At 40.5% G+C, this 14,100-nt stretch overlaps 2 protein-coding genes across 11 annotated transcripts in view; one reads left to right on the top strand and one right to left on the bottom strand.

The window, feature by feature from the left end:
- GIT2 (GIT ArfGAP 2) overlaps nucleotides 1–14,100 on the bottom strand; it is a 64,151-nt gene that overhangs the window by 24,935 nt on the left and 25,116 nt on the right. For 7 of the 10 annotated variants that reach the window (XR_014793547.1, XM_084868291.1, XM_084868296.1 and 4 more), the window contains exons 9-12: nucleotides 13,759–13,810; nucleotides 9,477–9,549; nucleotides 9,133–9,230; nucleotides 7,224–7,335 (exon numbers count right to left, since the gene is read on the bottom strand). Coding sequence is in view for 9 of the 10 variants with exons in the window: in XM_084868291.1 (XP_084724417.1) it covers nucleotides 7,224–7,335; nucleotides 9,133–9,230; nucleotides 9,477–9,549; nucleotides 13,759–13,810 (335 nt within the window). In the remaining variant the exon portion in view is untranslated. The remainder of the gene's footprint in view (nucleotides 1–7,223; nucleotides 7,336–9,132; nucleotides 9,231–9,476; nucleotides 9,550–13,758; nucleotides 13,811–14,100) is intronic. The other 3 variants (XM_084868289.1, XM_084868292.1, XM_084868294.1) reach the window with 1 other exon arrangement.
- LOC311613916 (small ribosomal subunit protein uS14-like) lies at nucleotides 4,804–5,110 on the top strand. The gene has a single exon (XM_084868403.1). The coding sequence runs from the start codon at nucleotides 4,835–4,837 to the stop codon at nucleotides 5,003–5,005; it is 171 nt and encodes a 56-aa protein (XP_084724529.1). The 5' UTR covers nucleotides 4,804–4,834; the 3' UTR covers nucleotides 5,006–5,110.

Here is a 14,100-nt window from a genome sequence, read left to right as displayed (position 1 = left end):
CAAGGGCATGTACCTTGGTTGCGGGCACATCCCCAGTAGGGAATGTGCAAGAGGCAGCTGATCGATGATTCTCTCTCATTGATGTTTCTAACTCTCTATCCCTCTCTCTTCCTCTCTGTAAAAAGTCAATAAAATATATATATTTTTAAAAATTATTATTTGCCCAGCCAGTGTGGCTCCGTGGTTGAGTGTAGACCTATGAATCAGGAGGTCACCGTTTGATTCCCAGGCAAGGACATATGGCCAGGTTGTGGGCTCAGTGTGTAGGAGGCAGCCAATCAATGATTCTCTCTCATCATTGATGTTTCTATCTCTCTCTCTCTTTCCTCTCCTCTCTGAAATCAATAAAAATATATTAAATATGTATAGTTTTAAAAAATATTATTTTATACTGTCATTACATATTCTCTGAAAAAGAAAGTCTGTGCAATACTATTCAAATATGTGACTAAATGTTGTTCTGTTATGTTTCTAATGTTTTCAATATTATATTATATATATATATATATATATATATATATATATATATATATATGACATCTCTGATTATTTCTCAATTAACATCTAGAAATAGAACCTCCAAATCAAAAGTGTACATTTTGATACTCCATATTTATTAAAGGACCCTTATCATTGCATCTTCACCAAAGTTCAATAAGCTTTCTTAGAACTTGATTACTCCTGGTCAAACCAGTAAAATCAAGAACAAATTGTTGTCAGTTAATGAGTACTTACTGTCTTTGGGAATATAATATTGACTGAAAACTTAATTTTTATGGTATGTACTTCTGTTTAAATGTTTTACAATAAAATGTATTATAATGAGAAAAAAGCCATGAAGACCGTTTTGTGGCGGAAGGCAGCATTCCTAATGCACAGAGACAGGTCCCTGAGTTACGGAACAAACCTCTAACGGGCACGGAAACAGGCACTCATGCTGTCTACAACTTAACCCACAGTAATTCTCACGGTTGGCATCTCAAGCTCATAGTAACAAACTTTAAACATCTGGAACTCAGTTTTGTTTTGTTTGTTTTAAATATATTTTTATTCAGAGAGGAAGGGAGAGGGAGAGAGAGATAGAAACATCAATGATGAGGGAAACATTGATGGACTGCCTCCTGCACACCCTCACTGGTGATAGAGCCTGCAATCCGGGCATATACCCTTGACCAGAATTGAACCTGGGACCCTGCAACCTGCAGGCCAGCGCTCTATCCACTGAGCAAAACCAGCTGGGGCTGGAACTCAGTTTTGTAGGTAAGCAACAGCAGATGAGCTGTAATTTCAATAAAGAGGGCTTATTTTCTTATGTACTTTAACAAGATCTAAGTCAGTTAATTTCAGATAACAAAAATCAGAGCACAGATAAACGACATAGAGACCCAAGAAACAATACATAAGATCAACAAAACCAAGAGCTGGTTCTTTGAAAGGATAAACAAGATAGATGGACCTCTAGCCAGGCTAACCAAGAAACAAAGAGAGAGGACCCAAATAAACAAAATCAGAAATGAAAGAGGTGAAATAACAACAGACCCCACCAAAATACAACGGATTGTTACAAAATACTATGAACAACTCTACTCCAACAAACTGAACAACCTGGAGGAAATGGACATATTCCTAGAAAAATACAAACTTCCAAAACTCAATCAGGAAGAATCTAAAAATCTCAATAAACCAGTGACTTGGGAAGAAATTGAAAAAGTCATCAAAAAGCTTCCAGCAAACAAAAGCCCAGGGCCAGATGGCTTCACAGGAGAGTTTTACCAAACATTCAAGGAAGAACTAAAAACTATCCTCCTCAGACTATTCCAAAAAATCCAAGAGGAGGGAACACTTCCAAACTTCTTCTATGAAGCCAACATCACCCTAATATCAAAACCAGATAAAGACAACTCAATGAAAGAGAATTACAGGGCAATATCCCTCATGAACATAGATGCCAAATCCTCAACAAAATTCTAGTAAATCGACTCCAGAAGAACATCACAAAGATCATACACCACAACCAAGTAGGATTTATTCCAGGAATGCAAAGATGGTACAATATCCGCAAATCAATAAACGTGATACATCACATAAACAAATTGAAAGATAAAAATCATATAGTCATATCAATTGATGGAGAAAAAGCATTCGATAAAATCCAACACCCTTTTCTGATAAAAACTCTTAACAAGGTGGGAGTACAAGGATCATACCTCAACATAATAAAAGCTATATATCATAAACCCACAGCCAACATTATACTCAATGGGCAAAAACTAAAAACCATTCCCTCTAAGAACAGGAACAAGACAGGGTTGCCCACTCTCGCCACTCCTGCTGGACATAGTACTGTAAGTACTAGCCATTGCAATTAGACAAGAGGAGGAAATAAAAGGCATCCAAATTGGAAAAGAAGAAGTCAAGTCATCCTTATTTGCAGATGACATGATATTGTACATAAAAAAACCAAAAGACTCCATTAAAAAACTAATTGACTTAATAAATGAATTTGGGGAGAGAATCCAAGATGGCTGCTCGGGTAGGCAACTAGCCGCAGCCGCACACAACAATTTTAATAAAATACAACTAAAATATAAAATGGACATTACCCAGAACTACAGGAAAGTCGACTGACTGGAAATCCTACAACAAGAAGCAAGGAGAAAACCAGAAGGAAGCGCCGAGGAGCTGTAAAAGCCTAAGGTACGGAGACACGCGGCGCGTGGAGAGGACGGAGCCGCGTGGAGAGGACGGAGCCGGAGAGGAGGGAGGCCGAGTGCCTGGCTGGTGTTCCCAAGCGGGAAGGAGAGAAAAGCTCTGATTGTGCTGGGCCCAGCTCCAACTGCTCTGAACCCCAATTCTAGGCCAGGCCTGGGGACCCAGGCTCACCCATAGGGAGCTGGGCTGTAAGGCGGAACTCCAGGGAACGGCGAGAGGAGTCCCGGAGGCGCGCACACTGCGCGCAGAGAAGGGCCGGCCGGCTGTGCCGCAGGATTGCCCTGGCCGGAAGGAGACTGGGGCTCCAGACTGCTCTGAACGCCACCTCCAACTCCACTTCCAACTGAACTGAACCCCAATACCGAACTCATTGGGGGAGAGCATAGACAGTTTGGCAGCAGGCGAAAATCGAGGGCACCTTTCTCTCAGAGGTGCTTGCAACAAGTACTGAAGGACCCTGAGTCTCAGGAGTGGCATAGGGCGGGGCTGACGGAAGCCAAGGCTGTAGGCTCCACCCTGAAACCCCGCCCCATCAGGAAAGCTGCCTGCGAAAATGCCTAAACCAAATAGATCACAAACGAAAGAAATGGAGGACAAAAAGCGACTGGATATAGAGTTCAAAACCACACTTATAAGGTTTTTCAAGAGTCTCCTAGAAAAGGCCGATAAAATAAATGAGACCTATGAGGATATGAAAAGGGATCAACAAGAAATGATAAGGGATCAACAAGAAATAAAGAATACATTGTCTGAAATAAAAAATATTTTACAGAGTCCTAAAAACAGAATAGAAGATCGCAAGAATCAAGTCAAAGATTTGGAACATAAAGAGCCAGAAGACACTCCTCTGCAGAAGCTAGAAGGCAAGAGAATCCAGAAAATTGAAGATGATGTAAGAAACCTCTGGGACAACTTCAAACGATCCAACATCAGAATCATGGGGGTCCCAGAAGATGAAAGAGAGCAAGATATCGAAAACATACTGAAAGAAATAGTGACAGAAAACTTCCCCCACCTGGGGAAAGAATTGGACTTACAAGTCCAGGAAGCACACAGAACTCCAAATAAAAGGAATCCAAAGAGGACCACACCAAGACAAATCATAATTAAGATTCCAAGAGCAAAAGACAAAGAGAGAATATTAAAAGCAGCAAGAGCTAAGCAGGTAGTTACCTATAAAGGAACACCTATACGATTGTCAGCTGATTTCTCAACAGAAACCATGCAGGCCAGACGGGAATGGCAAGAAATATTCAAGGTGATGAATAGTAAGAACCTACAGCCAAAGATAATCTATCCAGCAAAGCTATCACTCAGATTCGAAGGTCAGATAAAGAGCTTCACTAATAAAAAAAAGCTAAAGGAGTTCATCACCACCAAACCAGAATTATATGAATTGCTGAAGGGGGTTCTTTCAGAAGAGAAAGTAAATAAAGATAAAAATTATGAACAACAAATACGTAACTATCAACAAGTGAATCTAAAAACCAAGGAAACTAAAAAAAAAAAATCTGAGGAACAATATTAACTGTTGAATATAATAGAATCAGAGGTATGGAAGGGGAGTGAACTGATGATTCTTGGGGAAAAGGGGAGAGGGAGATGTGGGAAGAGACTGAACATAAATTGTGCACCTATGGATGAGGACAATGGGGGGTGGGGAAAGGACAGAGGGTGGGGTGAGAAGGGGGGGGAAAGGAACATTTGTAATAATATGTACAATAAAAATTTATTAAAATAAATAAATAAATAAATGAATTTGGCAATGTAGCAGGATACAAAATTAATGCCAAGAAATCCATGGCATTTCTATACACCAACAGTGAAACTACAGAAACAGAGACTAAAAAAGCAATTCCATTTACCATCGCACCAAAAAAATTAAGATATCTAGGAATAAATTTAACTAAGGAAGTAAAGGACCTATATGCGGAAAACTACACGACACTGAAAAAAGAGATAGAGGAAGATGGAAGGAGATGGAAGAACATACCATGTTCATGGATTGGTAGAATCAACATCATCAAAATGTCCATACTTCCTAAAGCAATCTAAAGGTTCAATGAACTCCCCATTAAAATACCAATGACACCTTTTGCCTCGTTGCTACCGAGTGAGCAAGATGGGTCACCAGCAACTCTACTGGAGCCACCCGAGGAAATTCGGCCAGGGCTCTCGCTCTTGCCGCGTCTGCTCCAACCGCCACGGCCTGATCCGGAAGTACGGCCTCAACATGTGCCGCCAGTGTTTCCGCCAGTACACGAAGGACATCGGCTTCATTAAGTTGGACTAAGGGAACTTCTGTGCATGGGTCATTGAAGACATCTATATACCTTACAACAATGCAAATCTCTTTGTACATAAAATAAAAAAAAAAACATTTCAAAAAAAAATAAAATTCTCCAAAAGTTCATTTGGAACAATAAAAGACCCCGAATAGCCACAGCAATCCTGAGAAAGAAGAGTAAAGTAGGAGGGATCTCAATACCAGACTTCAAACTATATTACAAAGCCACTGTTCTCAAAACAGCCTGGTACTGGCACAAGAACAGACATATAGATCAATGGAATAGAATCGAGAACCCAGATATCAACCCAAATCACTATGTTCAATTAATATTTGACAAAGGAGGCACGAGTATACAATGGAGTCAAGACAGTTTCTCCAATAAATGGTGTTGGGAAAACTGGACAGATACATGCAAAAGAATGAAACTAGATCACCAACTTACACCATTCACAAAAATAAACTCAAAATGGATACAGGACTTAAACATCAAGCGGGAAACCATAAAAATACTAGAAGCATCCACAGGCAGCAAAATCTCAGACGTATGCCAAAAGAACTTCTTCACTGATACTACCCCTAGTGCAATGGAAGCTAAAGAGAAAATAAACAAATGGGACTACATCAAAATAAAAAGCTTTTTTACAGCAAAAGAAACCATCAACAAAACAACAAGAAAGCCCACTGTGTGGGAGAACATATTTGCAAATGATACCACTGATAAAGGTTTAATCTCCAACATTTACAAACAGCTTATACAACTAAATAAAAGGAAGAGGAATAATCCAATTAAAAAATGGGCAATGGACCTAAATAGAACATTTTCAAAAGAAGACAGAAGGAAGGCCAAAAGGCACATGAAAACATGCTCAAAGTCACTAATTGTCCGAGAGATGCAAATCAAAACAACAATGCGGTACCATCTCACACCTGTCAGAATGGCCAACATCAACAAATCAACAAACGACAAGTGTTGGCGAGGTTGCGCAGAAAAAGGAACCCTCGTGCACTGCTGGTGGGAATGCAGACTGGTGCAACCACTGTGGAGAACAGTATGGAGTTTCCTCAAAAAACTGAAAATGGAACTCCCATTTGACCCAGTAATCCCACTTCTAGGAATATATCCCAAGAAACTAGAAACACCAATCAGAAAGGATATATGCACCCCTATGTTCATAGCAGCACAATCTACAATAGCCAGAATTTGGAAACAGCCTAGGTGCCCGTCAGCAGATGATTGGATCCAAAAACTATGGTACATCTACACAATGGAATACTATGCTGCCATAAAAAAGAAGGAATTCTCATCATTTGCAGCAACCTGGATGGAATTGGAGAACATCATGCTGAGTGAAATAAGCCAATCAATGAAAGAGAAACACCACATGACCTCACTCATTTGTGGATAATAAAGAACATTATAAACTGCTGAACCAAAAGATAGATATCAACAAGCAGACTGTCAAATTACAGCGGGGAGGTTGGGGAGATCTGGGGGAGATAATAGATCAACCGAAGGACTTTTATACATGCATATAAGTACAACCAATGGATATAAAACTCTGGGGAGGGAGGGGATGTGTGGGAGGGAGGGAGGGAGGCAAAAAAAAAATCAATAAAATGTATTTTAATAAATAAATAAATAAATAAATAAGGAAAAAAAATTATTATTAGGGCCCAGCCAGTGTTGCTCAGTGGTTGAGTGTTGACCTATGAATCAGGAGATCACGGTTAGATTCCAGTCAGGGCACATGCCCAGATTGCAGGCTCGATCCCCAGTGAAAAGCAAGAGGCAGCCAATTAATGATTCTCTCTCATCATTGATGTTTCTATCCCTCTCTCCTCTCCCTTCCTCTCTGAATCAATAAAAATATATTTTAATTAAGTAAATAAATGGTTATTAGGATGGTAAAAAAAAATAAATAAATAAAAATAAGTCAGTTAATTTCAGGATGCAACTTTATAGGAATAAAGATAGGTGACACAAGAGGGAAAAGTCACATATATGATACACGTATTTGAATAGAGTTAATAATGTTGAAATATTTGTAAATCACCGGGGCTCATAGAGGTAAACTTTTTGTCCCAACATGATACCAATAAAATTTATAGGGTTTTTTAAGCTATTCTGCTGATGACTGCTCTAATCATTTTGTAACTTTAAATCTAGCACTTGTGTGAAATTTAGAAGGCCAAAGAAGCAGAATTGGTTTAAAACAGTTACCTTTTGAACCAGAGAGAGGACTGCCTTGCTGTCTCCTCTTGGCATCACTGAGAATGTCAATAACCAGCGTGGCAAACTCATGTGCATTAAACCGAGCTAATTTCTGTCTGCCCTGAAGGTGAAAAAATAATTGAAAATATTCCCAAATGTCAAAATACACACATAAATATTCACATAAAAATAGTCAGGCTATTGTTAGACTTTGGCAAAGACCTTCCAGCATGATTAAGGCATCATCAACCATAGCCAAACTGAACCAACATTAACATTTTCCTTGCCATCAGTTTACAAACATTTACATAGGATAACTATATAACATTTAAATTCTCACAATGCATATATATTTTGGGGAACAAAACTAAATTAATTCTACTTACAGCTCCCCTGTCCTAATATCAAGACATTTTTAAATAGATGTAGTAATAAAAAATTAATTTGGAAGAAAATTTTAAAATTGCAAGATAAATTTATAGTCTATATGCCAGGATTCCATCATTATATATATCCATTAATCAATAAAAATTAAAAGACCTTCCTAATTTTATCAACTTCTTTCTTCCTGATGGTGCTTAGGCTGTTTTTAATGTTCTGCTACATACAGAGCTTCAATGAACATCGTTCATTGTACACGAATCTCTGTATTTTTATTTTATTAGAACATATCCCCAAATAAAGAATTCCCATGTGGAGCGGCCAGGCCCGGAGTGGCCGGGACCGGAGCAACCGGGCCCAGAGCAGCCGGGTCGGGTGCGGCCAGGCCTGTAGCAGCAACAGCCAAGTCCACAGCAACTAGGTCGGGAGCGGCAGTGACCAGACCCGGAGCAGCTGGTAGTGGAACGAACCAGAGCAACAGAGGCCAGGCCCGGAGCAGCCAGGCCCGAAACAGCTCGCTCCTCGCCTGTCCCTGCCCACGGCTGCCTCTCAGACATGGCTGGAAACTTTTGCGGGAACTTGAGGGTCTGCTGAATCAAGTGATGAAGGCTTAGATCTGGATGTGTTGAGTTAGTATAGCGCTGGGGTGTTGATCTGTGAGTGCCTTGGGTGGGGCCTGGATGAGGCTGGTTGACCTATTTGGAAATGTCTTTTGTGTGAAATGTATCATTGGGCATGTGGAGGTATTATTGATATGAGAAAATGCTAAGTAACAGATTTACTATCTGAAAAGGGATTTACTATCGGGGAAAGGGAGGGAGGAAGAGACTGAACATAAACTGTGCACCTATGGATGAGGACAATGGGGGATGGGGAGGGGGCAGAGGATGGGGTGGGAACCTGGTGGAGGGGGGAAGAAATGAGGAACCTTTGTAATAATATGAACAATAAAGACTGATTTAAAAAAAAAAAAAAAAAAAAAAAAAAAAAAAGGATAACTCTGCTGTCACTGTTATTTTTGGACATCCAACCTCCAGAACTGTGAGAGAATAAATTTTTATTGTTTTTTTTTAAAAAAAAAAAAAAAAAAAGAATTCCCATGTGAAAGGACGGGCACTTAATTTTGAGGCTTCTGAAATAAGTTAGCAAATTGTTTTTCTAAAGTCTGGAACAACTGAAGCGCTTATCTGCAGCATGAGAAAGCCCATCTAGCCAGATCCTTACCAGTTTTGAGTACCCCTTATTGTACACTTTATTATCTTATTGATGAAACTTTCATTAATGCCTTTAGGTTGCTTTGTTTGATTATTTTTTTCCACATGAAAGGCCATTTATATTTCATCTGTGAATTGTGTTCTTGCCCAGGCATGTACTGCTACCTACCGCTTTTCTTACCAATTTGTTACGTTTGTGTTGTGTGTATAAAGGCCATTAATATTTGAATAAAAAATATTAAAATACCTGTCTTGGAAAAATACCAAGGTATCAACTGTTCTCAAAATATCACCCAGGTCACTTTTCACACTCAGCCACTTGCCTGGTTCCGTGTGGATGAGTACTCGGGGTTGACCGGAAGGAAGGGAACGACGGTGGTCTCGGTCACCAGGGTGCTGTGGTTTTGCGTGGCAAGCCAGACTAGCCAGGGGAGAAAGCCAGAGACAGAATCTCATCACCATGGGTGCGCCACTGCTCCTCTGAGAGCCGCAGCCCCACCTTACTAGGGAGACTCAAGGAAGCACACTCCGAAGCCAACATATACAGGAGGAAATGTGCACACACGTGTTATCAGGACAGGAGAAATTGGGCAAGTAAACAGAGGCTGGCAGCTTATCACTGCCCACCGATAACAAGCATATTAGCTAAAGCCCCACGTTAAGTCACCTGCATCAGTCTCTCGCCTGTCAACTTCATCGTACACATCCATGGCAAGTTCTTCAAACAAGTGATTACTTAGCTGAAAGTGAAAAAAACAGGAACACAGGGACAGGATTAGCACCAGCAGAATGAGTGGGGACTGTGACTTATTCACCCTTTTACCACCAATGTTTTATCCAGAGCCAGTGCTTAGGAAATACCCCCTGTAACACAGACAGAAACATTTCCAACAGAGCGCAGATCCTGACTGACCTGCTTCCCAGAGCAGCCTCACTCCTCTATGGTATGCAGACAGGGCTGCTACAGAGGAGGTAAGAGACATCTAACGCGCCTCTCTCAAACACAAGTTTTAGTGCTCTACTCTTCATGTGACATCAACTTGAAGTCTTCTCTTTTGCTCTTGAGAATGTTTGCCAATGTCCCCAAATATAAGGGGTCATAAACCCTTGGCAGGATAAAGATGCCAAAACATGCAATTTTGAGAGGATAGAAGTTGCCATCGCATAAAAATATCACTGCCCTGGCCAGTGTGCTCAGGGTTTAGAGTGCTGGCTCTCAATCTGAAGGATCATAGATTCAATTCCCGGTCAAGGGCACATACCTGGGTTTCAGGTTTGATCCCCAACCCATCGGGGTAGATGCAGGAAGCAACCAATCGATGTGTCTCTCTCACATCAGTGTTTCTCTCTCTCTTCCGCCCCTTCTCTAAAAAAATCAATGGAAAAAAATATCCTTAGTCCGGCCAGCATGGCTCAGTGGTTGAACGTTGACCTGTGAACCCGGAGTTCACAGGTTTGATTCTGGTCAGGGCACATGCTCAGGTTGCAGGCTCAATCCCATGTGGGGCGTGTAGGGGGTAGCCAATCAATGATTCTCTCTCATCATTAAGATATATATATATATCTCAATATACATATATCTGAAATCAATAAAAATGTATTTTAAAAAATATCCTCATATTAACAAAAATAAGTAAAATAATAAAAAATATCACCAGAGCCGAAACCGGTTTGGCTCAGTGGATAGAGCACCGGTCTGCAGACTGAAGAGTCCCAGGTTCAGTTCTGGTCAAGGGCATGTACATGGATTGCGGGCACATCCCCAGAGGGGGGTGTGCAGGAGGCAGCTGGTCGATGCTTCTCTCTCATTGATGCTTCTAACTCTCTATTCCTCTCTCTTCTTCCTCTTTGTAAAAAATCAATAAAATATTAAATATATACATATATATATATATATATATATATATATATATATATATATATTGATATATATATATTGATATAATCAGACCTTGGTTAAGCCTCTTTGCTATCTTCCTCAGTAGTAGCCCCAATCCCCAGAACTGAGCAGCCCCAACAAGGGATAGGCTGTCTGATCAGTATGCTATGCAGGGTCAGCCAACAAAATACTCCCCACAGACTAGGTGCCTGCCTGGCAGCAGCCAGGATGGTCAAAGGCAGGGTCTTCCCTAACCCAGATGAGGCTAAGCCCCTGCCAGGGTGTCTCCGGCTCTCTCTATGCTTTTCCTCACAAATGCACCCTGACAACTGGTGGCTGTTAGTTTTTAGTTGACCTCTCCCCATTCTTGAGCGTAAACTGAATTTGCTCTGTTCTCTATTGTGTTCTTCACATCCCCACACAGTACCTGGCACTGAGATGGGGCTCAGTACACAGCCAATCACACATTGACACAAGGCATTTTATGCAGCTATTTTAAATGCTGGCTGCAGACTTCATGGGAACTCATTAAAATGGATACAATACATTGTTGGGTGAAAAAAGCAAGATATAAAATTCTAAAATTATGATCGAGCCTCATTTTAAAAAGATACCTGAAACAAGAATTAGAAGTATTCCAAAATATTGAGGCTGAATCCATTCCCCTTTTCTATTTTCCAAATTTTCTCTAGTGTGGTTACATTACATTTATAACAAAATAAACTGAGAGTCTTTTGCTGGATAAGTTGATGAAGGACTGAAAACTTGAACTTTCATCATGAGTATCTTTCCTCTTTCCTTTTAGGAGGTACAAGCTAATGTTAGTACTAACAATAACTACAACAGCAATACTGATTAAGGGTTTACATCCAAGGCACTGCGCTAACATCATATTTAATATTCACAATACCTCTATGAAATAGTAACTTCTATTATTCCACATAACAAATAAGGAAACTGAGGCACAGAAGTTAGTAGCTTACCTAAATTAACAAAGTCAATAAATGATAATAGATCTGAGATCCAAGTTTAAGTCTCTCACAATGTTAACATTTGCTAATTCAAGGAATACATTATTAGTCTTACTATATTTCTCTTAGCTTTTTGGGAGGGAGGGAGGAAGGAAGGAATAAGATAGAGATGGAGGGAGGAATAGAGATAGGATAAACTCTGAATTGGCAATTATAATTGGCTGCGAGAATATTCTTCTCACCAATTAGGAGACCACAGGTGAGGTCAACAGCAGCAGCAGCTCACTCTCACTGAGCAGTTCTGAGCTGCAACCCCTGCTACATATAATCTCCTTTCTAGGAGAGGACACCAAGGCACAGAGAGGCTAAGGAGCCTGTCAGAGCTGAGATCTGCACCTGAGCAGTCTGATGCAGAATCCAAGTTCTTGAGAGCTGCACTCAACTTGGTTCCAGACATTCCCTAGTGCCTGCCACATGCTAGAGATATGACAGACATAGCCCCAGCTTTCATGCAGCTGTCAGCCTAGTGAATGTAAAATAGTCAAAAGGAACTTGGGCTTTATCTTTAATGTTAGAATTATTTAAAATAAAAATTGGTTTACATAATTAAAAGGGAATCACAGAATATTTATTGCTGACTCCAAAGCTTATCATCTTAACTATATGACCTCCTTAATTTAAAAAAGGCGACAAAGCCGAAACCGGTTTGGCTCAATAAATAGAGCGTCGGCTTGGGGACTGAAGGGTCCCGGGTTCGATTCCGGTCAAGGGCATGTGCCTTGGTTGCGGGCATATCCCCAATAGGGGGTGTGCAAGAGGCAACTGATCGATGACTCTCTCTCATCGATGTTTCTAACTATCTCTCTCCCTTCCTCTCTGTACAAAATCAATAAAAAAAATATATATTAAAAAAGGCGATAAAACATAGACACACAAAACCATACAGAACACAGAGACACCAAACAAATTGCATAAAATACATTTATTTCATATTACAGTTAAGTAGTAAGCATAAATTCATTTTATGTAATATTTGGTACTTAATATTATATGACGTTCTAGTAAAGGGTTTTCTGAGAAAAGGGGAGTGAAGAGAAAGCCATAAATTAGAGGAGTTGAAATTTCCGTTGGGCTTTGGGAAAACCACTACCTACGTTGTGAAGGTGGTCATTTTCAACTGCTGACTGATGCAAGGGATGGAGTGGGGAAAGGGGAATGCTGCAGGAAAGAGGAAAAGAAGACTCTGAAAGAGTACCTGAAGGTGGCAGCGAATGGCACACACATGGGAACAAGATGGGAGGCAGGGCAGGTAATGACGGTGAGAGAGTTAGATGATGTCCTTAGGGCTACAAAAAAGAACCACCTTGGTTCTGAGCCAGAGAGCAATGGGAACACCTTTTAATCTGGTGGTTAAAAGGGAGGAAGCGCTTTAGTGAAGCTTCATTTGTGGGGACTAAACACAGAGAATTCGTCCCAGAGAGGTAGATTCCTAACCCTAAGGTGGGCAGGCTGGGAAGAAACACTCAGATTAAAGTGAGGCTTGACCGGCAGACCGAGGCAAACTCTGAACACGCACCGGGCAGGCCCCCCGCTTTTTAAGCATACATTTATAAAGCTCTGGGAATGGCATGGGGTAGGCCAGAGAGTTACAGCCGAGACTGGATCCCAATGGCAGCAAGTGAATCTCTGGTACTCACCGTTCCAGCACCTGCTCTTATCCATCTAAGCAGCCTATGCGGCTACAGGAAGCAATCCCAGGAAGTGTGTTCCCCTTACACTTATTCACATTTGAAGAAACAGGGTCTCTTTTTATTTTTTTAACAAGGAACTCTTATAAGACGAAACAACTTCCTAATAGCAAAAGCACAGTCTTAGCATTTAAAATAACTAAGAAAAATGGCATTATTTGAAGCAGAGCCAATAAGCTGGGTATACTGAACGTACAGTACTTCCAGTCCTCATGGCTATATACTGAATGGTCTGCTTCTGTTTAACAGCAGCTAAGGGTATGAAATAGTCATGTGATGCAATAGTAAAGAACAGGTTAATGCAGGATACAGTTCCCATACTGGAGTTCACTAGGAAATAGAGATACTCACAGATTGAAGTTTCTTCTTAGCAGCTTTTGCCAATTCAGACAAATCCAGGCTGCTAAGAAAATGTACAAAACTAATAAGCAAATAAATAAAATCTTTTTTTTGTGTGTGTGTGTGAACTCTGTAGAAGATAAAGTTGGCCAAGGGAGCAAGACATTAGAGTTCATGGTCAGAACCAAAAATTCTATAGCCCAAAAGAGTCCGTGAGGAAAATTTGAACAGAATAACTTGGTGAAAATAACTCCTTCTAGAAATACTATCATCACCCTGGCCGGTTTGGCTCAGTGGATAGAGCATCAGTCTGCAGACCAAAGGGGTCCTGGGTTCAATTCCAGTCACGGACAT

Source organism: Pipistrellus hanaki, assembly GCF_964339955.1.
Source record: "Pipistrellus hanaki genome assembly, chromosome: 19".
Classification (NCBI taxonomy): domain Eukaryota; kingdom Metazoa; phylum Chordata; class Mammalia; order Chiroptera; family Vespertilionidae; genus Pipistrellus; species Pipistrellus hanaki.
The sequence above is the reverse complement of the archived record's forward strand: the minus strand, read 5'-3'. Positions and strand labels throughout refer to the sequence as shown.

What these genes read in the sequence shown, in the direction of transcription:
- LOC311613916 (XM_084868403.1), top strand. Translation starts at nt 4,835, where the DNA reads ATGGGTCACCAGCAACTCTACTGGAGCCACCCGAGGAAATTCGGCCAG.